At 45.2% G+C, this 26,779-nt stretch overlaps 1 protein-coding gene across 6 annotated transcripts; it reads right to left on the bottom strand.

Annotated features, from left to right (window-relative positions):
• Positions 1–100: 100 nt before the first annotated feature.
• Positions 101–26,765, bottom strand: LOC105912280 (ataxin-7). Of its 6 annotated transcripts, none has more exons than XM_031567488.2 (13): positions 26,519–26,765; positions 24,474–24,569; positions 19,137–19,352; positions 18,898–18,960; positions 13,924–14,028; positions 8,107–8,368; positions 7,445–7,716; positions 6,875–6,957; positions 6,276–6,544; positions 5,676–5,877; positions 5,147–5,268; positions 3,908–5,006; positions 101–3,661 (listed from the first exon to the last, which is right to left on the bottom strand). In XM_031567488.2, the coding sequence occupies exons 3-13, from the start codon at positions 19,342–19,344 to the stop codon at positions 3,644–3,646; spliced, it is 2,703 nt and encodes a 900-aa protein (XP_031423348.1). In that variant the 5' UTR covers positions 19,345–19,352; positions 24,474–24,569; positions 26,519–26,765; the 3' UTR covers positions 101–3,643. The 6 variants fall into 6 exon arrangements, with proteins under 6 accessions (XP_031423348.1, XP_012696682.2, XP_031423350.1 ...); XM_012841228.3 differs by having other exon boundaries at positions 26,404–26,765; XM_031567490.1 differs by lacking the exons at positions 24,474–24,569; positions 26,519–26,765 and adding an exon at positions 21,917–21,957.
• Positions 26,766–26,779: the final 14 nt, after the last annotated feature.

Genomic DNA, 26,779 nt, shown 5'->3' on the forward strand with positions numbered 1-26,779 from the left:
GTCTCTATAAATGTCTTCATTTCAAGTTCAGCTTCAAGTTGTCCAATTGTTGTCATGTAAGTCAGTCAAGGCCAACATCCAAGAAGTACAAGAAACCTTGTTTGTATAAATAACTGTATAAATTATTTTTATTTACAGAAACCTGTTACAAAACAAATAGACTATACAATCTTTACTTTAAATAGTAAGTCTAACCTACTATGTTTTGTTCATGAATTACTTAGCAGCCAACACACAAAAGTCCAGCTGATCAAATGATTTTTGATTATGTATACAAAAAAAGAAATCAAATATACACACTTTTACATGAGTTTCTATGTGGAACCATAACCCCGTAAGGAAGCTGTGTCCGGTCTCTTTCACATTCCAAGTCTACGGTGCTGAGTCAAACATCCTCACAAAGTTTCCAATACATAGAAACATTGTCAGTTGAGTTGGAAGGTAAACAAAAACATTTAAAAGGGGTTAAGAGCAAATAATCCTAGACTTAAAAACCTTGAAATCTGGGGTGTCTGGAAAATATAGCTATTCCTCTCACCTGAAAACCCTGGATAGAAAAACAAAAACAAGTCAGGTTTCACATGTAGGACTGATAGGCAGGTTCATCAAGCAAGCTCCTAAACCATTTCGTAACATTCAAGTAATGGAAAGAAAAAGAAATACTGAACAATGCTCTGCCCTCAAAACAGTCGATAGGAAACTAATTCAGGCACTTTCTTTTTCTTCATTATTTTATAAAAAGCGGCAAATTAATTTTTAATTAAAAGCAGTGTTTTCGGATTAAGGTTTGGCAACGATTGATGCAAAGTATGCAAGTTCATCCACCTTGCTGTTGAAGAATTGCTTCCTTCAGCCACTGTTGAGCGAGTTGCCGTACAGAAAGGTAATGGTAATATGATTCATGACATCTGACACACAGGCGGGGGAAATGGTAAGGACACAGGTAGCCTCGGACACAGATAGCCTCACACACAGTATCACAGGCCATCTTATTCACATTCTAACCTCGCCGCGGTTGATTAGGAGGCAACATGATGAGAAAACTTGAGACCTTTTTGAAAAATATGATGCATCAAGTGATTGAGACTCCCGCTACAGTGGTAAAACTCATCTTAAAAGATCCCATGTGTAACTTATGCTCTGGTTGCTAGTTAAGAGGCATATTGCATTATTGGCTTGGCAGTGAACCACTTCAAATAATCGTAAAAGTTATCCTTTTTGTACTAAATAAATAATAATGATCTCAATTGTACCAAAAATCGTGTGTAAGAAAATGCCTGTGCAAAAATACATCTCAATATGTACAATTCTTTTTTTTTTTTAACAAAATATGTATTCTGAAATAGGGATACTTCAATATTTTTCTTTCTTTTTTAAGTTTATGTACGAAAAAAAGCCAAACAAAGATAGAAAACACTCTGCTTTTTCAGCTAGGTCTGGTGACTTGACATCACTGGAGTTGAGACAGGGCCAGAAGACGCAGCGGGAGGGCCACACCTTCCAACACACAATAGATGACCATGTATGCAAAACAAACCAACAAAACCAAATTGCGACTTGGGAAATCCTAAACATGTCCCAAACAAACATGAAAACTATTGCCATTTCAAAACTCCATGGGGGGAAAACCTGGTGGCATTTGTTCATACATTTGAGAAGACTCAACTCACTCTAAGTGAAACATTTATATTAGATGATTGGCTGCTAAATCAGCTTACATTGCAAGTGCCAATTGTTACAATACTGGTAAACTGCTGGGATAAGTGTTGCATTTTAGACCTGAAAGTGTCAGATATGCCATCCTCTTTGGGTAGGTTATGCCAGAAGGGTTAATAGAGCACACAGTGTTGTGGAAAAGAAATGCCACACCTGTGTCCCAAACAAGGGGTCAATGAGTTGGTTCACAAAGAAAAAGCAACACTTGGGGTCCTTCACAAGACACCATTACCTTTGCCCACTATCTCTCACACGACTTGGAACTGCTGGGAACCAGTATTATACTACAGGGACATCAGTGCTCTGTGCATTCTCAGCGAGTCAAAGAAACTATGAGTATGTAAGACCGTTGTGTTTAAGGGACCAGCGAGGTGAGTCTGCGTGTTAGTGACAGACTGTTTTCGCTAAACACTGATCAGACGTGACCTACACATGCAACAGACACTGAAATTAGGCTGCTACATAGTCATCGGACATGACGATGATAAATGCAAAGACTTCAAAATCACAAAATCAAACGTTCTCCAGTTGAACTAAAGAAATCACGTTTCGCGAGGGTTAATGTTAGTACTTTGTTTTACTAAGCAAGTAGGCTGCCTCGCAAGTTGTGAGCCATTCCTTTATGCACTCTGAAGTATGCAGTTCAAGCCTCGGACAAGAGGCATAACCTAGTGTTCAATCTACAGAATTCTAATCATGTCAAGTGTTTTTGGTTACGTTGGTAGTGACTGACTTGGTTAACTGCACTGATTCCCCAACCCGCCCCAAATATGTGCTTTCTGTGTACAGCAGGTTAACTAGGCTAATACTTCTGAAACTTAGTTTAGATTTGTTTCTTTTTTTTTACTATTGGCTTCTATCACAGTTGAAAACCGTTTGCTTGCGTTACCACTGCCATATGTGTTTATCCCTAAATGTATTCTCTACCCTCAAAAAAACTGAAATACACCATCTCATCAGATAATCTCAGACCCGTTTCACAGTCGGTTTGATTGTGGTGTGTAGTAAATCTGTCGACAGTGGCATGCATGACAAAGCTTTTTTTTTTTTTCCTGAAATACATTTTTTTCTGTGAATGCAATAGTTTTAAGGAAACATTAAGACTACAATTTTGCATACTTCTTCAGTGTAAGGTAATCTGGGAATTGGTTTGCAACTTCCCGTCACATCTCCAACTAAACTCTATTTGTCTCGTCACTGTTCTCATTTTCAACAAGAATAATAACACATCACTGAACAGACCTCCTGAGTGACTGCGTTTTTTTTAGTGTTGGAACTCTCAATGGCTCAAACACGTCACTCTAGAACATTTGTGGATTTTCAGAAGCTTTTTTTTCCAGTAGTCCAGCAGAATTTGACCTGACTTTAACACTCAGGCTCTCAGGCTCTCTCACACAGACACACACACACACACACACACTCACATACGCACACATGGAAACATTCACACATGCAAACACGCACAAATGGAAGAGAGAGGTGGAAACTTGATTTGCCGTGCTGGCTCTCCAGTTGCTCCCTGTTCTGCGAGGTTGCGGTGATGGCCTCCAGGGTGTTTACCTGCCCCTTTTTCCATACTACTCAGTCACTCAGCACCAGGCCACAGTCAGGGCACCTCCCCCTTCTCCTTCTCCTTCTCCTTCTCCTCCAGCGCCACCAGAGCAGCTCAATGTTGCCCCCTAGTGGTGAGGTGTGCTGGAAACCCTGCCCCCCAGTCTCCCCCTCGATCTCTACACTTTGGCCCCACGGTCTTTTGCAGAGCAAAACCAACATGGCTTTAAGAGGACTTTCCCGTGATGTCACCGGACCATCCAAGAAGTTGTTTCAACCCCTGAGGATCATGGCAAGCCGAGAGTAACGCATCAGAAAGGCCTCGTCCTCTGGATTCGTCTCGCCGTCAGACACAGTCCAGCCCTGGCCCCCAATGTCAGGGACGTGCCTTTGGCTGCGGGAAAAGACCAGGGAACGGTCAGACACTATACAAGTTAAACATTAACAGGCAGCTCCTACATATACCCTTAAGTCAGCAAGAACAACACGTCTTTCTGTATCTGTTCCAAATTTACAAGAAATGCCCTTTCAAAGAAAAACATAAAGAATCTAGGCTACAACTACAGGTAAGGTCATGTATAAGTTACAGAGTACGCACAGATAAAAGCGATCTACTTGGCAGACTGGTGGTGCACCTCACCTGATGTATGAGGGAGTTGTTGGAGAGGCCTGGCGTGCCGGGGATGGTGCGCGCGTGTTTGCTGTGGATGTTGTTGACAGATGGAGACTTGGCCACCTTGGGCCTTCCGGGGCCCTGGCCTCCGCTCAGCCCTCCTGAGCTGTTGATGGCGCTGGAGGCCGGGGAGCCCTTGCGTTTCTTGCCCTCCAGGCGGGCGTCGGGGTGGCCAAAGGTGCCGTGCTGCTGCTGCCCACTGTCGCCGCCCTGGTGGACGAAGGGCCCGAGAGAGAGCGTGGAGTCGCTGCTGTTCATCACCACACTCATGCGCTTGATGGACTCGGCCGGGCTGGCGGAGGGCGGACCGCGGGCCGAGGGCTCGTGCCGCAGGCTCAGCCCGCTGGTCCGGCCCGGAGTGCAGTTCAGCCCTACAGTGTAGACACCGGTGTGCGAGGAGGAGGAGGAGGAAGAAGCGACGGTGGAGGAGGGGTTGGAGGAGGCAAGCGAGGCATGAAAGGAGCTCCCAGAGCTGCCCGAGCCCACTACACAGTTTCTCTTGAATGGGGACAGGGAAGAGGATGACGAAGATGAGGAGGAAGAAGGGCTGGCCTCGGTGGTGTACGCCATAAGCAGGGAGCTGTTCTTCCGCTTCTTACCCAAACTGAGGCTGGCACCACTGCTGCTGCTGCTGCTGTTGGTGGCGGTGTTGGTGGAGTGGGCCATGCTGGCAGAAGGCTGCTCCTTGGGCCTAAAGGAGGACTTGCTGCTGGTCCGAGGCTGCTTGAGAGGCCGGCCGGAGGCCAGCGAGGGGAGCGAGGGGTGGGGCGAAGGCATCTGGGGCGACGAAGACACTTGTCGGGACTGTGCGCCGTAGGCGTGGTGCTCAGCCGAGCCCTGGCCAGCAGCGCGGGCATTTAAGGTTGTCCCATAGGAGAGGGAAGACTTGCCGTCATGGGACTGCCCGTAGGCCGGCGGAGGGGGCGCTGGCGGGGCAGGGGGGGGGCTTCGGAAGCCCGAGGGGGATGGAGAGACACTGTGGAGGGCGGTGGACGTAGAGAAGGAGGAAAGGGAGTTTGTGCTTGTCCTGTGGGCTGACGAGTTCTCCAGCGCCAGCGGGATTTTCCTGGAAGATAATTGAAACAGTTGTGCAATTAGTTACGAGTCAATTCATCGTCATCACATTAGGGAGAAGGTAGGAGGGAGCAAAAAAAGACTCCAGACGGTAATGAACAGAGCAAAAATGCATGCGGCGTGAAGACTCACTTCCACATCTGAGAGTTGACATGCTTGTCCATCATCACGCTGAACGCGCAGCGCACTCGGTCCCAGCGTCGGTCGAACGAGTGACAGCTCCTCCCGTACAGGCGGCTCCCAAAGGTGCAGTACTGAGGGGAGGACAACAGAGGAAGGCAGCATCACTCCCTGTCCACCGCCTTAGCAACAACCACAAATCCACAAGCAGCAACTGGAGAGGGTCGTTTCTTTATACCATGATTATTCTCACAGCAGGGATCTTGAGTAGGTTAGGACTGATGTTGGCTATATCTGTGCAGAGCAGAAACTCCACTACTTAATCTGGTACCACGGGGAGCTACTCACTAAACTGTTATAAAGCAACGCTCAGCATAAACCTCTTGAATGCATAATAACTCGCATAAATCACTGTCGTTTTGGCTTCAACTAGCAACATGCTTTAAATAGTGGGCTCTGGATATGGTGGAATAACCTGCAAAAAGCCACAGCAACCAGGGCTGCCAGATGGCCAGGCTCGAGGGCCGTTGGGGGTACTTACAGCTGCTGGCCGCGGGTGGTAACCCGAATAGTGGCAGTCCAGTTTGTCCGGGCCCTCCTCACGCTCTTCGTTCTCCCCCTCGTCGCTGGACAGGCGTGTCTGGCTGTCGACGGCGGCAGGTGGCGGGTGGTGGGGTGGCTCGTGGGCCGCACTGGGGTCTCCCTGGGCCGGGCCCCCACTGTGAAAGGTACTGCTGTTCAGTCTGATCACCACAACAACAACAACAACAACAACAACAAAACACACCGATCACATGCAAGGGGTTGCTACGACAGTCACTATTTACAAATAAAAAACCATTATACCTTCACGGTAAAAGTAAGTATCTACCATGAAACTCTCAATCTCATTAGATTACTGCCAATTATCTTCGGCAGGACAGGACAGACAAATAGCAAAGAATCCCAAAGCCTTGCGACGTTTCAACTGCAACCTTGTATTTTGGCATCTCCTAACATCTGAATGAGAAGCATCACTACTAAAAAGAGCATGGCCACCACAAGAACTAGCTACGACGACGTGCTGAGAAGGTTTTAACTGAGAGGAGAGAGGTGAGAATCTAGGGAGAGCAAGATGAGGTTGAGGGCAAGGGCTACTCACCGTGGAAGACCAGGATTGTGAGGTTTGGGTTTGCTGGGGAGCGAAGGCTTGGTGGCATCGGTGGTACCGTTGCCATGGGAGACCTGGTGGGGGTCTTGTAAAAGGCGGGAGGGGGAAGGATGAGGGTCCCTGAGAGGGGGGGTTTGCAGGGGGAGGTCGGACCTGTGCTGGAGCTCCTTCTCCCTGGCTTTGCTCTTGTGCTCGGCCAGCAGCGTGTCGAAGCGCTTCCCCCGGCCCGGCACGGCCCTCCTCTGGCTTAAGGAATGTGTCTGTGGAGAGACAGAGACACACGGGAAGGGGAGAGACAGAGAAACGTATGGGGAGGGGGAGAGAAAGAGAAAGGGAGAGAAGGTAGTTATGGTAACAGCAGACAGATGAGGTGGAAGAGTGGAAGCTTGTTTTAGGCTTCACCTGCGAGTCCTATAGCTACTAGCTAGAGTTCAAACATCAGTGCCCACACAGAGAGGATATTTACTTCAGACTACACGCTGTATTTTATAGCTGCTAGAATATGAGAACGTTACCCAGTCTTACAAAAGGAGTTGACTGCACCGTAACTGGTTAAGGGCAGGTGCATGTTGAGGTTAAGGGCTAGATACCTTGCATGTTAAGGATCTTGTGCATGGCTTCCTTGCTGGCAGGTCCACGACCCCACAGTGGATGTCTGGATTGAACTCGCGCTCTGCAGTGTGGGAGCATCACAGCAGCAGGTAAGGGATAACAGCGATCAAGGCAATTAGGCTGTTAGGTTTGCATATCAGGACATCTCAAAGGCCACTCTCACTTTAACCATGGACACCACACGTTTTCCTCCAAATACAGTTTTCATGGCACTGTTTTTTTTTTTTTAAACTCAAGTGTAGTGCTGTACCTGACGGTCATCTGTAACTGTAACTATTTACTGTAGTCATGGTTATCAGTCAAGGGCACTTAACAGCAACTAAACTTTTGACTAGATCTAGTCGTAAGGTGTAAAGTAACCACTTTCGTCACCATGGTGTAATGGGACAAAGAGCAGACATTCCAGGTTCTTTGGTCATGGTCCACTGAATCAGATACTAAATGTAGAAACACTACATCCTCAACACCAGCAAGACCAGATTTGGTTGGTTGGCTCAGCACCAGCATATTATTGACCTTCAGAAACCACAAGGCAAGAAGACACTCACCTTGTATGGGTCTCTTGTACTGCAGTCTCTTGCTACTGACACTGTTGTCCTGCTTCTTGTCCGGCAAGGAGAGGTGGCCCTTCCCGTTTGGGATCTGCCCGGGGGCGAGCGTGGGAGGCTTTGGTATGGATGGGCAACTAAGGCCTGGCTTCATGGGGGAGCTCACAGTGGTGGAGGACGAGGCGGGTGCGTGGCCCATCTTATTGGCAGAGGACTCCACCTTCCCCTTCCAGGAGTCCACCTTCTCCACTTTGACGGCGGCAGGGGTCGGTCTGCCAAGGAGACAAGGATAAAGATCAATTCCCGGCCAAAAAAAAAACAACCTTGTAGCAGTGAAACCATATTTCTTATTCAGTACTCCCACTTGCCATTCATTCCCAACTGACAGAACAAACGGGGCTAACACTTCTTTAAAGGGTGAGGAATCCACATTTGATCTGCTATATCACCCCTACTCTTTCTAGTATATTCCTCCCAAAACTGCTCCAATCAGGAACGCTTAGATCCACATTTATGAGGCTGGGAGGCAGACTTCTGATAGATCTTCCTCCGCTGGGGCGCACAAATAGGCTCAGAGACTTAGATGTGTGAGATGAGAGGCTGGGTAAGAGGGAGGGGGGAGTCCAAGGGGTCCCCCCCCCCCGCAGCTTTGCCATACTCACATTTTGTCGTGGGGCACCTTGGGGAAGAACGGGGGTCTCCCGTGACCGGAAAACTCTTTGGCTGATTTGTTCGTTTTGGAGTTAGAGGAAGAGGAGGAGGAGGACAAAGACGTGCTGTTCCCAATGGATGGGCGTCCGGCGACACCACCACTGATGCCCCCTCCCCCGCTGCCCCTGCTCCTGTGCGGCAGGGTGGACATTGCGTAGGCAGGTGAGGGCGCCACGGACGAAGAGGGCTTGCTGGACGAGCTGTGTCTTCTTTCTGCAGTGGAGATGGTCACAAGTCATACAGGTCAGACAAGGGCAACAGCAGATAAAACCTCAGATAAGAGTCCCGATTCAGTTACTCAAACAGAGGTTTAACACAGTCACCTATTCCAATGACATTTGGAATTATCCGTTAGAGCTTAACTTCAGACAACTACCGCCGCACATGAGGCACACATATTAAACCACGGCTGCAAGTACAGACACTTGTGGGAATCAACCCTAAAAAGTCAACTGTCAGGTTAATCCTCTCATAGTATGAATCATTACTGCAGTACTTTGGTAACACGTGACGAGTGACACACTCCATGAAAATAAAGGAGCCTTACAAAAAGAGTTGAAAGAGTGGAAGGGGATAAAAAAAAGAATCCCTGTTCATTTCCTCTTAGTGAAAAATCAACCACACAAACGGGAAAAGCACACACACTGATTATAAATCATCTTAAGTGAAAAAAAGACTAACAACAGATCAGCCTCATTGGCAGCTAATATATGAAGCTCATATCTAAGATATATCAACACCTCCAATTGACAAATAAATAAGCCCCCATAGCACCCCAGAGATAAACTGGAAATGTTAAAGCAAATCCATAGAAATTAGTCTGAGGGTATGAGAAGAGACGGAAATAGAAATAGATAGAAAGTTATGACCGGTGAAAAAAAAAGAAGAAGAACGCATTCAAACATCACAATCACACAAAGTAACATCAAAAGGCAGAGAAGACGCAGTCTGCAACATGGGGGGGAAAGTGTGGGGAGTTGGGGAAGGCACTCAAATGCTAACACATCATTCTGCACAGTGCCACTCAGAGTTCATGCCAGACTCCCACTAAGCACTGGCAATATTTAACACCAAACCTGCAGCTGACGCATTAACTAACTGCTGATGTAACAGTCCACTGTAAGGCGAAAAACACAACACATTCCCTGTCAGTCAGAGCCAGAGCCAGAGAGGAATGAGGAGAGAGAGAGAGAGAGAGAGGGAATCAACATCAAGAGCATATCGTTAGCGTTTACGCTGGGGACTGACTGGGAGGGGAGGGGGAGGGTCGGCCGCACACTGAGCACGCTGTGAGGACAAACACCGACGCCGGAGCAGCAGCAGCAGCAGCCGCCGCGCCGCACCACGCCGCCTCTGGCTGGCACATCGGCACAACACACACACAACGACTCCACCAACCGTCTGCTAACTCCATGCGGCTCTGGGCTGCCGGCCAGCAGCTTGTCTCGGCGGGTGTGTGCTACAGTGTCGTTGCACACACCCAACAACCAACCCACCAACCCCTGCTGCCCTGACTCGCTCCCACCCAATCACCAGTCTTTCCTGCTCCACTGTTGCTCCCCGTATCTGCTTTCTCTCCAAACACACAGAGACACATTCACAAACACGACACACACAAAAACCTCTCTTCTGTTCCTACTGGGCTGAACTAGTAAGACATCAGCCTACATGTCAGGCCTATATCAGCTACACACCTCTGGACACCCCCTCAATAACTCCATGAGTCTTATATATGGGGTGGCCAGGGGGTGACCAAGGATACTTCAGGGGATTTATAGACCATGACAGAAAATGAGTGTGTAATCCAAATTTGGCATCTAAGGAGCATGAATGAATATGATTTTTGATTAGAGGTAGAAGTGATAATTCGCTTTACCCAGAGTTCTTCAGATGTGGTCCAATAGAGTTACTTCACCAGAATTCTTTCATAAACCATTCTATCAACAGCCAGTGTCTCTACCTCAGAGCTTCTCACACACAAGCACACATGAATCAACAACCAACATTTGGAAGTGAGGCTTAATCTGACAAAATAAGCTACTGTTACAAGTTTAAGCCGACATTAAAGAACTAGCAGTGGCAAAGGCCGACTATTGCATTGCCTCACGTTGCCTGTGTTGAGGCCACAAAGTTGCACTTGAACACACCGCACAGACTACAGCCCACTACCAGCTAGCATGTACGTTCTGTGCTTGCGTGAGAGATAAATAACTCTCCGTACCAAACTATAAACAAAGCAGCATTTGCTTACCATTTTAACACCCTTCTCGCTCACCACAGACGGTTTTGTAATATAGTTACTTCTAAATCAAGATAAGATTAGTTGTCAGCCCTTGGTCTTTTAGTTGTGGAAAAAAGAAAGGAAGAGGCAGAGGTGAAAAAGGAGAAACCGCACTAACTGGGTGCACTCATGGACAGGCCTAATACAGCGACAGGCTCAGAGTTAAATTAAATATCAATCAGAATCAAACTGCCAGTGATAGCAAATTACATTTTAGGGTGGCACTCAGGGTGGCCTATCAGTTATCAGGGTGCCACCCGGAACACCCCTCTGGCTCCGCCACTGTGCCCGACGCCTGCACTACATCTCTCCCTGCTGCCGAACGTGACCGCCATTACTAAGGTCCGGACAGATGAAGAAAGACAGAAACACTGGACAACGTGAAGAAGTCGCTGGCAAAGCCAACAACCTCCAGGAGGGAGAGCCTTGGCAGCACGCCAGGGAAGTGATCTCCAACGTCACTGAAGCCCAAATCAACAAAAGGGGGCCTAACCAGGCCATCGCACGACCACACTGCCCCTCTATCCTGCACAGTGTGCAGCGGAGCAATCAGAGACGACAGCCGCTTGCTGGGACGGCAGTCTCCGAAGGGCTTCCTTTGGCTAATTGTGGGCCGACATGTTTACAGGGGATACTGTTATCGGAGGATCAATGGAGGACTGAGCCAAGCCAAATATCCGTCGGAGCAAATGTGCCAGTAATTACAAAGTGGCACCCTATCTGATATTTTGGCACATTCGCAGACGCTCTGTCAGTGGAGCTGTAAAGGCAGACTCGGGGTGTTCATTTCACGCAGGCCTGAGCATTGAAGAGTCTACCCCCACCCCCAACCTCCTTCCAACAAACACCAGAGTGCAGTCCAGCAAAAGCCAGAGCAACTGGGAGGAGGTGATGGTGTGTGTGTGTGTGTGTGTGTGTGGGGGGGGGGGGGGTCTTTGTTCCTCGTGTTCATAAATGAATGAATAAAACACAAACACAGGCTGCTGGCTGAAATTCCCGCCCTGCTGCTCCCACTGCTGAACAAGAGAGCTCGAGCACCATCACAGTTGTCTCCTACGAAACGACATACGGATGGGCCTCCACATGGCATCTACCAGTCACTCAGCGTGAGTGCTTACAGAGATGCATCACAGCAGACTGAGCTACACACGCAACCCACTTTCTAATGGACTCAGACCCCAGTGTAACTCACCGCACAGATGTGCAGGCAAGAGAATAATGTTGTAATGCAAATCACACACACACACACACACACTCACGCACCAAGCACTGACCGCCAACATAGATCTTTTCTTTCCCCCTCGTTTTTTTTTTTATGGCGACCATAATGCGAGTCTCACCCTTTAGAAACGCGATGAATGCCAACTCGGCAGAGTCTCTGCTTCAACAAGAGACGTTTTTTGGGGAAGAAAGGCTTTTTCGGAGGCCAACACAACAGGCTGCATGAAATTGTCCTGGCTTATTCACAATCCTTTGTGGCCTTCTGTGATACCAGGGGTCTAGTTTCAATGGGCAACGCTGTTCCATCAAATCACCAGAGAGAATCAGTGGGATTCTGTGATTGAAAATAGTCACGGCAAGTAAAAAAGTGTGCGCCAAGCACGTGGCTTGTTCTGCCACTTCTGGGCTGATAACAGCGATGATGGCCCTCAAACATAAGTGAGACGGGAGGCGACAGCAACACAGTATTGCACAAAGTATTTCATAAAAACAGTATTTCATCTTTTTAATAGAGTCTCTGCCAAGGTTACACCACAACTACACATTCCTGGCAGTCCATGCCAATGAATGAAAATCCTGCCATGACTGACTGTGACAATGTGGTCACATAAAGCAATGTGGTAGCCTATATACAGAGCAATTGTTTTACTTCATACCAACACCCGCAGGGCTTGTGTGTCATTGTGTCTCCCCCTTGTGGGCACAAACAAGATAAAGTGGGGGAAACCCCACACTGTGGTGAAGAAAGATAAACAATTTTACCCCCTTTTCCCAATCAAATCACTACAGCCAAAACACACACAAACACACACACACACACCAGACACACACAGTTCACACAGACTAGCCTACCTAACCTTATTCAGGGTGAAGGTCTAGTATGTAAGTATGTACCTAGTATGCTTTTTTCCTGTGTTAACACCTCACTGCGTAACTCCTGAAGCGTTTGTGTTTTTAAACTAACAAGAAAGCACATACTCTCTCTCCTTCTGTGGGACGACTTTTCACTGTTTTTTCTTTATTTACAATGTTCTCCGAATGCTACTTCGACATAAAAAAGCCTTTCAGATGAGTCACTCCACTCCACAGAATCATAGCTCAGGGGGACATGATCCTGAACTACAGCACCACCACCGCCGCCTCCATTGCTCCTTCTCTCTCTCCTTTTCTCTTGAGGCTGGCAGCAGAGGCCCGCACAGCTGGTGGCACTGACCTTCACTGTGGGCCCGATACCTGCCGAAGTGCTGAGACGCAGCGAAAACACAGCGGAACGCAGCAGAAATCCTCTGGGCTCCGGAGCAGGAGCTGCCACGCACCGGCGCAGGACAAATTTACAGTCGGGGTGTCCTTCCCCTCTTTTCAATCGGCTTTTTGGCTCGCAAGAGACGCATGACTACCAGGGCAACTACGACACCAGTGAGTTCTGCAAAGGCTGCAACCTTGTACCAGAGCCACACAACTGCATTACTGAGGACTGAGTATACAGAGGTACTGGTATGTTGGGACTATGGGAATCCCACAAGCCTGGTAACACTGCCAGGGAGAGCCGTGCTAAACACCGAGGCCTGCCAGAGCAGAGAGACAGGCCTGGCTCAGAGGGGGGTGCCTCCAGGGAGTTAGCATCCGCTGGTCTAGGCCCTATCGAGTGGCAACTCACACCACTTCACAGATGAGAAAGAGTCGCCCAAATGCTTAAGCAGAACAAGCGTTGTCTTTTCCTTTTTTTTTTTTTTAATGACTTGCATGGCAAATGATCCCTTGATTCTTAGATCCATTATTCATCAAACCTCCTTCTTTGCACGCCGGGGTCAAAGCCGACCGATTAAGACCGGCTCTTGAGCTGGCATTCGCGACGTTTGACACCTCACAGACGAGGGCCTTACACGATAGAGAAAAAAACAAAAAACAAACTATATATTCAAATAACCCCCGCGCGGAAAGACCCATCCACTAAAAGAGCCACATCAAATATTAACTTGAGAATTGTAAACAGAACTCTCTGGTGGTGGAAATCAAAGGCTTGCTTCCCCCCACCCCCATGGCTGTGTAAGCAGAGATGGGAACAGAGGTAGGGGAGAGGAATGGAAGGCAGCCTCTGTGCACGTGTGTGTGTGTGTGTGTGTGTGTGTGTGTGTGTGTGTCTGTCTGGTGTGTTTTTAAATTCCCGCGTGTGTGATTAGACTCCAGTCTGCTTAAGCCTAGTGTGAGGGAACTCCCTGAGCAGTAAGGGTGTGGCATGGTGTGCGGTGTAGGAGGGGGGACTTACCGTAGTGTGCTTGAAAGGCCTGGGGCTTCACCACCTGGCTGCAGTGGCTGCACATAACCAGGTAGAAGTCGTCCTGCGCTGGGCACTGGCCGAATATGGGCATGTCTGCATCCACGGGGTCAAAAAGGCAAAACAAAAAATAAACAATCGCATTAGATGAACAGATATTTAAAAGCAGACAAGCCTTACTATGCTGTTGCTTCCAGCTTTGCAGTTTATTCATGAAAATGCTCCGATAACATGGATAACTCACAAATGAGGTACCCTCACCGAACAGTCGAATAATCATTAGAATGCACATGGCGGCATGATTTCACTGAGCCAAAAGATCAGAGGCCTTCGGGGCAAGAGGTGATTGACAGGACTTAAGCGACACTGGTGGAGCACTGGCCTCCAGACATACTCAAGGTTCACGCGGATGAGAATTATTCATAAATCAATGTTAGAATTACAGACAGGGATGTGGCGACCTGTGTGGACTACTGCCTGGTGTGGCTAGCTCCGAAGTGTGTGACTGTGTGTGTGTTAGTTATGTGTTGCACTGCGCATGCATGTGTTTGTGTGGCGGGTGACCACCCAAGGGTTCTGTCTGGTAAGACAAGAACAGGGGAGCACCTAGGGGACACTTGCTTTTTTTTCCCCACTACTCTCCGACAGCAGGAAGTGATTGACCACTGTGCATAAGCAGACAGCACACGCAGAGGCCCTTACCGATACCATTCTTAGGTTGTTGGGTTTGTTTCTTTCAGAGAACAGGAAGCGAGTGAAATGATAAGCAGAAAGAGGAGACAGCTCCAGAATTCCAAAGGTTGCCTGAGGAGCACGCCCGCCACAAACAGGAGTGGACTCAGTTGACACAGAACGAGAACAAGAACGAGAGGAGGGAGGGAGGGAGAGGGTAGGGTGGCAGGAAAAGAGAAAAAGCAGTACAGAGAGTTGCCGCTGTTAAATTATGGTGCATTTTCAGAGGTTTAGCATACAGGAACGTGTTGCGAAACGCAGCGAGTTTTCAGTCCTCGTATCTGGAGTGTGCCCCTCCATGGGCTGAGGAGCAAAGGAAAAGTGCCTGCCAAAAAAACAGGAAGCTCTTCTGCCAGAGGTGCATGTAAGCGCAGGAGAAAAAAAGAAAGACATAAAAACAGAATCTTCCTTTTCTGGGGTAATAAGTATATGACTCCTGGGTGTCGTAGCTTCTTGCCAGGGTTCTGCCTGATTTAGTTAAAATAAAATATTATTAGCCTATTTGTGCAATAACAATGCAGTGTAATTAATCATCCAGAATAATGAGTCACCAATCATCTGTACACACACTGGTACATGACATAATACTGCTTATTATTGAATCTAATGACATTAGCAGGATTCATTCATTTATGTGATTAAAAGGTCATTACAGACAGAAATAAAGTTAAACTGCTGAAGAAAGCACAGAGTGTGGGGTCTCACAATGGCCACTATCCACAACCAGAATCTCCCAATAGCACAAAAAGATGCAAGCTGAAAGACAAACCCCGACCAACATTCGCAGTCATCTGAAGAGGCACTGCAAATTACGCAGAGTAATTAAGAGGCTGGCTGAGTGGCGGCAGGCTCATCCACCGGCTGCCAGCACCTCCCAACAGAGCCCCTGAGGACCCTCCAAAACGTGGGACCTCCCCGACACCATTAAGTCTTTACCCGAGCTTACCTGGGCTCTTCTGTTAATCGTCGTCAGCCAGAGGATTAGCCACTGAAATGACCCACACTCAACACAAGGTAATTGTCCAGTTCCACTCAACAAAAACATGTCAAATACCACCTTGGCTGCTAGTGCCTGCTGCTCTCAGGCATGGAAGCACTTGAGCACTTCTCTTGGTCCCCCATGCCAGAGCTTGGACAGTGTCATGAGGATGCGAAAATGCCCCCCCGCCCCCCCAGAACGCAAATGACTATCAAATGCAAATGATCTGATCCTCACTTAAGTGGGGCAGCTGTTCTTAGAGGCCTACCATTGTATCACAGAAAGGGAGATGGCTCTTTAAAAATACAAAAAATAAAAATGGCCTACATAATGAACAAAAACTAAAATATGTATACTAGAGGGGGCAAAATGATTCATACATAATCAAATAGAATAGCAACATAGCGTAATGCGTAATGTTGTGGTATTGAACAGAATTTGCACAATTCCAAATCCTTCCAAGTGAATTTTTCCACAGACGCGTGCACCTCACAGAACAAAGCCAGCTGTTCTTCACGTGAACCAGGGCCATTTTACTCTTTTATCTAGCTGATGGGAGGAGAGCACAAACACGAGGGAGAAATCGAGAGAAAGAATAAGAAAGAGAGGAAGGCCCGCGCGAGTGAGAAAATCCAGATAATTTCACCGTCCCCTCGTTGTCAGTGATGAACGATCTGGGTAGAGCAGCAGCCAGAAGCGTGGCCGTTGCAGAGAGGGAGGCAGCCCGCACAACCACCCCACCCCCACCCCCACCCAACCCGCTCCAACTCTCTCCAGCCTGGTGTCCAGCCTCCCAGCTCTCCCTCTTCATCTGCCTCCTGCCCGCCTGTCAGCATGCCCACACCGTCCAACTAGTGGGGAATAATCAATGAGATCACACCTAGCCCGGGCTAACTCATCGATGAGCCAGTCCTTTAGTCACGTTCCACAGATGACTGTGCTCGGGGGGGTCGTGAGGCTCGTGAGTGTGTGTCCGAGTGAGTGTGTATGTGCCTGTAGAAACGTCTGGGCGTGTGTATGTTCATGTCTCCTTTTGTGTGTGGGAGACGAGAACGTCTGTTCGAACAAGGGGGAAAGGAGAGGGAGGGAGGGAGAGAGAGAGTGAGTGAGTCACAACAGAGGTGTAGTCATCCATGGAGGGTCAATGAGAACGTTCCCATTTCAGCAGGATCCGACTGAACGACCAATACTGAGGAGTGGGATCCCAGACACGGTAGGCACACGCTGACAAACCTCATCCACGTAGCCAACTTAAAGACGGGACTGTGATTTGAAACAGAGGTGATTTCGCCGCTCAGGCCTTCCGATCACCTGAATGACTTAAAAAAAATAAAAAAAATACAAAAAATGCTTGCAACACTTAGGCAATTCCTGTTTGGCACGAATCACTGGATTCATGCTAGATGTTCATCCTCCAGAGACAAAGAGGTGTAGCATTCCTCAATTCACAGGCTCGGGCATTACGCCACAGGATCAGAGCGCTGCGGCTACCACAACCCGCGCGTCGGGTCCGTAACGTGCCAATCCCGTCCCGCTCATGGAGCTCCCAGGGAAGCCTGCCTGCCTGCCTGCCTGCCTTTTTCAAACCAAAACAACAACTCGAAAGTGAAAGCGAAACAGAAACGTTCTGGGAGACGCCAATTCGACGCACGACGGGAAGAGTGTGCAACGATGCATTATTTAACCCTCATCACCTCGGGCACCTCCAGGGAATAACAGCTTCCAGAGCTGACACTCTCAAAATGAAGAACTCATCACCTTCAAAGAGCCAGAAGACAGACAGACAGACTGTGACAACAGATCAGTGTGCCTTAACCACTACCACTTCATGCAGATAAGAGAAAACATGCCTAACAGAAAAAGATAAGGACAAACAGACAGACAGAAAGGCAGAGAGACAAAAAGTCAGAGAGGGAGGGAGAGAGAGAGAGAAAGAAAGAGAGATGGATAAACAAGACAGGTTCTGCCTTGCCACAGCTTTTGAGAGACTTCTAGGATACAAATGATTTGCTCTGAATTTTGCAATGTCGCCGCAGCAAACACACACTGCCTCCATTGTTTGCCAGTGCAAATGCATGGTTAGATAAGTGCCATGGCAAGTACAGTATGTAACCCCTTTTCCCTCTCGGCTCAGGACTCCTGATGGAGACGCCAGTATGGAGCACACTCTTGGCATGGGAAAGGGGGTGTTCATGAATTACTTCAACCACATCTGAAGAACACGCAATGACTTACAGTACCTCTCACTACCTGGACGCAGTCGTATCAGTGCGTGATTCATTCAAAATTTGATGTGATGATATAGTTTTTTGATGGCGCTTTTAATGCCACGTGTCTCTTTACAACTTGTTTTCTTCTCCCTCCCATACAATGATGCCATAACCCTCCACTGAAACCACCACATCTGTACCCAGACCATCCAGAGTAATGGAGGAAGACATGTTTGAAGGGCCTGATATGGGCAACATTATCTGACTGTTATTATGAGACGTTTTGATCTCGTCCACAGTTTTAGAAATGTTATAACATGGTTTAAAATGTACCCCCAGAATTCCACTCGTCATTGTCCAATAGCAGTTTACAATAATGCATTTCAACAACCTTACTAAATTCCAACATTGTGGAATTGCTGGTCGAAACCTTTTTTCCATGTTAGATACATACATGTCTGATATTATTTTGTGTGTGTGTGTGTGTGTTTGTGTTGGGGGGGGTTATTGTGTACCCTTTTAAGAAATAAAAAAGGCCAACATGCATCTATGTATGCCAACAAAGCGCTGCCCCACTTCCCCATCATAACAGATGAAAGACACCGTTAAACACCTTCTAAACTGAATGGCTTTTTTGACATATGAAATCCTATTTATAAGGTCTGGTTAAATCTAAAATGTCTTCCTCTGGGTAGGACGTTAAGAATCAAACTAATTTGCTGATTTTTTGCATGTGAGTGAAAACTGTTGCTTATAACATAACTGGCGTCCTACTGACAGGCTTTGTGACACCCTGGCTACAGTTTTAACTTTGAAACTGCCGCTGTCAGTATAGTGTTCCCCTCCTTGATAAATAGCAGGGCATGTTTTTTTTTTTTAAATAGACTGTGAACAAATCTATCACATATTTTGTAACTTGTGCTTGCAGTGCGTCAATTAGGCCCGTCTAAGTATGATGCACTTGTTTTACAGAGAGCCGCCGGTGCAGGTTAAATGTGCGAAGCACCAAAACAAACACACACCTTTGCCCAGGAAAGCACTCACCGTCTCTGCAGAGCCGCATGGCTTCTCGATTTTTCCCGCACTCTTTCAAACTTTCCTCCGAATCTGCACATAAAACAGGCGATCAGATTCAGTTAGATAAATAGTTACACTTGCTTGCCCGTGCTGTTGCTATCAGTAGCGTTTGTTAATGTTCCCTAACTGCACGTAATCAGCAAAAGCTGTCGATCTTCGTGTACTGTTTGTATAAACAAATCGGCTATTCGCACACGACTACTCACCGTCGATCCCGTGCAGTTTGACAGCATCGACCCAGTTGCTCCAAGGCTGTCCCAGCATGATTTCTGGACTAGGCAGGGATCTACGCTCCGCACCAGTCGCCATTGCTGTGGAGGCTTCTCCCCGCTGGAGCTGCTGCTGCTGCTGCTTTAGCTGCCTGGCCGCTTTGCGCTGCTCCCCCCTGACGTCATCATCGGCCCTTTCCGACATTCTTTCCGCTACAATGTAACAAAACAGCAGGCAGCGTTTAAGGTGGTTAACAGGAATTCTTCATTGATCGACACATATCAAACCGCATGTTTTACTAACATCGATGCATTGTACATTCCTAACGAGCATGGCCGAGCGTCAGTTCGACTAAATCCCCCTTGTTTTGACAGAGGCAATCCATAGTATACCCAATGGCGCTCTTCGTTACATACATTCTGGGCAATGGCAGATTTCTGAGATAAAACTTTAAGGAGGAACTACTAACTTCACTCAACTGACGTGTGCGGGAAACCCTGAGGATCCGGGTCAATCACGCGAGCCCTAGACATTCTGCGTTATCTTGCGGAGAACATGACGCTAACAATGTAACTGGCAAAGATGGCAAAACTTCATTGAGCACACTTGAGGAAGTGTGGCGATTTCGGAAATATCTCTCGTCATGCCACTGTAAATTCCCCCGCATAGTTATTTGATATCCCTTCATCTATTGGCTCGCGTGGTCGACGAAAATTGGCTGACTTGACAAGGGTTCAGTTAAGCAAGTGAGCTGAATACTAGCGTTAATTCATTCAACATTGCTTCTAGGCGACTTCAAAAAGACTCAAAAAAGATACCGTTGACCGAAGAGTTCATTGCGTGACCAAGAAATCCATGTTGTTCAAAGGGTGTGAAGGATACTGACATTTCACTTGCCCCATCACCAGGATTTTAAGTATTATGTCAATTCACATTTTTTGTTATATTTTGTTTCTGTGTGATTTTGCCACCGAGGACTGTCAATCATACTCAATTGGCTTCACACACAAAAAAGTAAATCACTTCTAATAGAAACATCTGCTAAATGACATATAAAATGCAATTGCATATTATCTTAAGATTCCCATCTTGCAGATTCTGTGAAGCTTTCACAAATGCCTATCAGGCCTCTGCTGAGGTTGACACTGACAGCCCACACAACTGAGATGCGACACCCACTCAACTTACCCACACAGTCATTTAAAATGAGTGCATCACGATACTAACAACATTAGCAATATATGTGCTTACTTCTTCACGATCCAGCTCTTGTATTAGCAAGTCTGAACCCCAAGCAACGCATTCAGACTGTGCCACATTAAACGTCACATTTGATGCAGTACCTTGAGGCATAGCCAGTGGTTCTGCCACTTGCTAATGTTTATGTGGTTTTGAATCTGGGTGAGGGTTAGGGTAGTTGATCTGGAAAACCAGTGACTTGAGAGAATTAATATTTTAGGCTCTACAGTTAACTTCTAGATTAGCCTACCACTGCCATTGTCCACCACCAGAGTTGGAGAGTAACAAGTCACATTCGATGTTGCGTAATTAAATTACAAAATTAATGTAATTTTAATTTATTACAGTTCATGAGAACAAATATGTAATTAAATTAAAGTTAGTTATCAAGAAGTTGGTGATTACAAAGGAGGTTACATCTGAATATATTATTTCCGGTAATAAACTTTAAAGCTTATATGGAGAATTAACATCCATTCTGTTGCTTTGCATCCATTCATTCGGCAGTATGCCCTCAAATTCTGAGCGTTGTTTTGAATTGGTTCTCTTGTTTGAATTTGCACTGCCTCTCGTCTGCCAAACAAATAGTAATACAATTTAATAAGTTACCTTACTTTGATGAAGTAATTAAAATAATGACATTACTTATTACAATTTAACAGGGTAACTAGTAATCTGTAACATATTACATTTCAAAAGTAACCTTCCCAACATGGTCCACCACTACAGGAAGCTGAGATGCAGAGATGCAGTTGTTGTTGTGTATACAGACGATGGATAGTCATCAATTTCTACACCTAAACATCTATAGTATATTTTAGTACACAAACATAAACTTTGGAGACTTTGTTGTTGTTTTGATGCTGTGGATTACTGAATAACATTTTAATAAAGCAACGGACACTTGCATCTCCAGGCTACCCTGATAGAGTACTATGTACTCTATCAGGGTAAGATTGCTGTAATTTAGTAAAAAATATTCTGAATGGAACACTGCTTCTGTGTTGTCATGACACAGGCAATTTTGTGTGCTCTACAGGAGGCCAAATATTCTATTATGACTATTCTTGTGTAGAATCAGTCTTTTGTGCCTGCTAATAAACAAGGAATTGAAAGAATACCTGTAGTAATAGCATGACTAGGAAAAATAAATCAAAAGGAACCTGGTAGAAGAGCCTGCTAAGGTAACAACAGGTGCTTTTCCACTGCAGGAACTGCCCCTTAAGGACATCTTTCAGGGCCGTTTTAGAGGACGAAATAAGTACCTACTTCGGGGTAAGTGCTTCTGAGCTAAGTAGTGGTTCACGCTTATTGGTTAAACTCAACATGAATGAAAGACAACAAGTGCCATTTTTAGTTAGCATGTTAAGGTCACTGACTGAACATGTAAACAAGCGTCAGCTGAAATATAATTTAATTAATCAATTTAACAGTGGTGCTGGTATCTTCATTTATCAAGTACAACCCCAAATCAGAAAAAGTTGGGACGGTATGAAAAATGCAAATAAAAAAAGAAAGCAGTGATTTAAAAATTTACCTTGACTTGTATTTCATTGCAGACAGTATGAACACAAGATATTTCATGTTTTGTCTGGTCAACTTCATTTGATTTGTAAATATACATCCATTCCTGCCATTCAGGCCTGCAACACATTCCAAAAAAAGTTGGGACGGGAGCAATTAAGGGGTAGTAATGAGGTAGAATACTTAAATAATGATGTGATTTGAAACAAGTGATGTCAACAGGTCATTGTAATCATGATTTGGTACAAAAGCAGCATCCAAGAAAGGCCTAGTCCTTTAGAAGCAAAGATGGGCCGAGGATCACCAATTTGCCAACAGATGCTTGAGCAAATAATTGAAATGTTTAAAAACAAACATTCTGAAACATATTCTTAAGTGTCTTCTTAAATATCTTCTTACGGACTTCGAAAGACCAACCTAAGAAAATATCTCCGCCGGATTCATGAACGCCTGGAAATGTGTTCTTAAACCGGCAAAGTGTCCGTAGCTGTGTACTGATTCTTAAATTAAAACGTGTGCACCTGAATTTTCATACAGAAACGCCCCGCCAGCTCCTTATAAGGGCATGCAATTGAAGAGACGTGTGCACAATCCACAGACTCCACAGGCAACGCTATAGCAACTTCAGACTCAAAATCATGACAAAGCGAGCACCAGTCGAGTAAACGCAGACCTAACTTCACCGGTGCAGAGACTGTTGCATAATGTAGATGTGTCCATTCTATTCCACTATGGCTATATCCATGCGATTGAGTTTAGTGCTTATTTATTTATTCACTTACATTTGCAGTGTTTGTGTAGTGCTTTAATTTATTTTAGGACATCACGATGCCTCGTAGAATCATGACTATAAATGTGAAACGTAATTGTTAATTATACAAATATTCTCGTATTTATTATTATTATAATTATTTAAATCCGAGGATGTATGTAGAATTGATGTGAACGCAATCACCAACGATTTCTCACAAAATTCAGCCCTTAACAAAAATCTCGCCGAAGATGAATAACCGTGATCTCCGATCCTTCAGATGGCACTGCATCAAGAACCGTTATTCATCTATAAGCGATATAACCACATGGGTTCAGGATTACTTTGGCAAACCTTTGTCAAGCACTACAATACGTAGTTACATCCACAAATGCCAGTTCAAACTCTACTGTGCCAAAAGGAAGCCTTATGTTAACCGTGTCCAGAAACGCCATCGACATCGCATCTGGGATGGACCATCACACAGTGGAAACGTGTATTGTGATGAGACGAATCAGTATTTCAGGTCTTTTTTTAGAAGAAATGGACGCCGTGTGCTCCAGACCAAAGAAGAAAAGGACCATCCAGACTGTTACCAGCAACAAGTCCAAAGGCCAGGGTCTGTCATGGTATGGGGTTGTCAGTGCCCTTGGCAAAGGTAACTTACATTTCTGTGATAGCACCATTAATGCCGAAAAGTAGAGATTTTGGACCAATATATGCTGCCTTCAAGATGTCATCCTTTCCAGGGAAGCCCATGCATATTTCAACAAGACAATGCAAAACCACATTCTGCATACATTTCAAAGGCATGGCTGAGGAAGAAGGGTGTGCGGGTGCTGGACTGGCCTGCCTGTAGTCCTGACTTGTCCCCAATAGAGAATGTGTGGCGCATTTTGAAACGCAAAATGCAACAACGAAGACCCCGTAACGTTGCACCTCTTAGTTGGCAAGACTTGTTGGCAGGAAGAATGGGACCAAGTTACACCTGAAACGCTTCTTCACTTGGTGTCTTCAGTCCCTAAACGTCTTTTAAGTGTTGTGAAAAGGAATGGCAACATTACAAAGTGATAAATGCTTTACTGTCCCAATTTTTTTTTTAAATAGGTTGCAAGAATTGAAATTGAATTAACTATAAAATGCATGATGTGAAACATCAAATAATGTGATGTTGTATAGTTTTCAATGTGATGTTGTATAGTTTTCAATTTCAATACAGGTCGAAGAGAATCTCCAAATCACTTTTTTCAGTTTTAACTTTAATATAACATACCGTCCCAACTGTTTCTGATTTGGGGTTGAAATTACAGCTTCCATGAAGCCATTTAATTGAGTATTAGCAGCTTAACAGCAAAATTAAACTGCTGACTCGACCTTGGGGTAATCCTAACGTTTTCTAGACCTTCTCTGTTTTAGCGGTCTAATGTTGGAGCTGCCGCTGGAAAAATATATCGTTATTTTGTAGTGCTCGGAATTGACATCACGATCAAAGAGCAAAGGCTACCGTCAACTCTGGTAGTTCCTACACCGCAATGGAAACAGAAAGGTTGAAAGGGGTGATTAGGGGCCCGTTCCTGGAAGTAGTCGCGCTACCTGGGAAGTGACCAGAGAACCTGCAGTTGAAAAGTGCCTAGTATTGCCATTTAAATCTATGAAATACCTAGATCATTTCTCATCCTGGTTTAAAAATCAATTCATGATTACATATTATATATACACTCACTAGACAAATAAAGAGTTACTTGAGAGAACTGGTTGTTGGGATCAGGAAATTTGTCTCAACAATGATGCAAATTCCTAAAAATCAATAGGTTCATACCTTATCAACTGAGAAAAAGGGAATTCACTTAGTAAAAGCAGTAGATCCTCATCAGCTTAGATGTCAAGGTTCCACCACACAATCTGAAAGGGTAATCTGAGGAGGAGGCAAGGGAGGGACAGAGAAAGTGACATAATTAGTTTCACTGCTTTGTGAGTGTGGATGCAATAATCACTGTTTGGGGAATTATCTGTTGTCTGTCTGTAAGGCAGACTCTACAGCACTGCTAAGAATGGATCTGGTCATGGCTTTTTGATCTACAGCGGAGTAATCCAATCCAATAAGCACTATCCCCACGTTAACCGCCTGAGAATCTTGCAGTTACCAGCTCAATAATCCTTTTCGAGGATGACAAAAGGTAGTGACTACAATTTGCCTTTCTTAATGGTGTTAAGGAATTTTCCATATCATAGATTCACAAGATTAAAACATTTCTTGAAGAGCCCATCTATTTTAAAAAACACCTTTTCAGAGATATTACTTCTTAATTATATCAATCTTCCACTGAGTAGAAATACTGACTATGAGTCAGTATTGAAATGGTATACAGCTGTAAGTTAAGTACATAACAAAGCTTTTATAATGACTAGTCCTTGATGTTCTATATGCCATTGGTCAGTCAAGATGAACTTAACTATGCCACAAGTTAACCTAAATGTGAAAATGATAAAAGAATATTACAATGTTACAATGATACAAGAATGATCAATGATGGTAATTAGTTTAAATGATAATCAAATTTGTGGTGACCAACATATTTTGCCTGTTTATAATTACATAAAATCTCTTTTTGCAAAAAGCAGTCTCCCGTTGTCTATATTTGGACCTCTCTTACACCACCTTTCACCATTTATGTCGGAAGACCTGTTGTCCCGCTGATGCATAGTTGTGGTGTAATTAATGGACATAGAAAAATAGACCTAAAACAGGCCTTTCACTTTGTACAAAGCAAGTTATGGGTTAAATAGATTGTGCTTTTGGTGAGAAAACAGAGAGCAGTAGTTGTACTGAGTAGCAAAATAGTTTATAGCTTCATTCCTTAATTTTTTATAACATAAACTAAAATATGCAATTATGAAAATGTAAAGCTGGTATTTACAAACTTTGAGATGCTTCTAAAAAGCATGCAAACCAGTCAAGTACAGATCCTGTCTTCAAGTGAAAGCGTGCCATTCCCAACTAATGTTGAGGGACATATCAGCTGCTGACAGTTTGAGTACCAACACATCCCTATTTATCATCATAGACCATCAATCTAAATGTGCTTTGCTTCTAACACAAATGTAATTAATTAAGTCAAATCTGTGAGAGATTTCACAAAGACTACAGTGTAAGTGTTTCTGTTTAACGTGTGACAATTAAGTAAAATAAAGGTGCGGATGAATCCTTCAGTCAGGCAACCAATCTAGGCTGATCCAATTGCTGTCCTGGAAGACATGGCTTCTGACAACAAAATGCGAATTATTTTAAAAGTATGCAACCACCATCAATATACATCATCATGTGCACTGAAATATGTCACAGAAACAAAAACTCATTCCCTATGCATTCTTTCGCTGCAACACTAACGTACTCTGACTGGAATGTAACTTATTGGGAAGTTAACGTTAGTTGTTCTTCTTCAAGAGTCAAGACAGTTGGCCATGAAACAGATAATGAAATAATACATCAAACTGACCTATCTATGGTCAACTGATATAAAAAGGTATTTGTTTAAAGTAGCACAAAATATGCATCTTAAACATACAATCACGTCACCACAACACAATGTTACTGGCATTCAAGGAGAGGCAGTGGTTAGCTTGTTAGCCTCACCGCTTGTTGGGCAAGCCAGCCATTTAGGAAAGCTAACAAGCTAGTTAGCATAAAGCAGGCTATCTGGCTGAACAGCAATTAGCAGCTAGAGTCGAAAAAATGTTTCATTTCTTACCAATGCCCTGGACGTAAGAGATGCAAAAACAGCCACTAACAGAATAAAGTCGGTTGATTGTGACATATATTTAAAATTGAAGATCGTGAAAAGAGCGAGTGCAGTGTTCACTGACTGTGGAGGTCTTCACCAGGTGCTTCCATGTCTGTTTACCAGGCAGCATTGTGGGACACACACGTCACTGTACCCTTTACCCGCACGCATGCACGTTGGGAAGACTGGCTATGATCACCATGCTCTGTTAAAAGCCTTTAACTGTGCAAGAAACTGTTGCCATTTTGTTTCATTTCATGCATATTTTCAAAGTTTGAGGAAAGAAACGATTGCTCCACAATAGTAGGAATGGCAGTGCAGTTTAATAATCTCATGGCCATCA

This window comes from Clupea harengus, chromosome 5 (genome assembly GCF_900700415.2).
Source record: "Clupea harengus chromosome 5, Ch_v2.0.2, whole genome shotgun sequence".
Taxonomy (NCBI): Eukaryota; Metazoa; Chordata; class Actinopteri; order Clupeiformes; family Clupeidae; genus Clupea; species Clupea harengus.

Bases quoted from the DNA above. Each gene is read 5' to 3' on its own strand.
- LOC105912280 (XM_031567487.2), bottom strand. The intron at 14,029-18,897 runs GTGAGTGCTTTC...CCGTGGATGCAG, and splicing joins CATGCGGCTCTGCAGAGACG to ACATGCCCATATTCGGCCAG. The intron at 6,545-6,874 runs GTATCTAGCCCT...GTCTCTCCACAG, and splicing joins CAAGATCCTTAACATGCAAG to ACACATTCCTTAAGCCAGAG.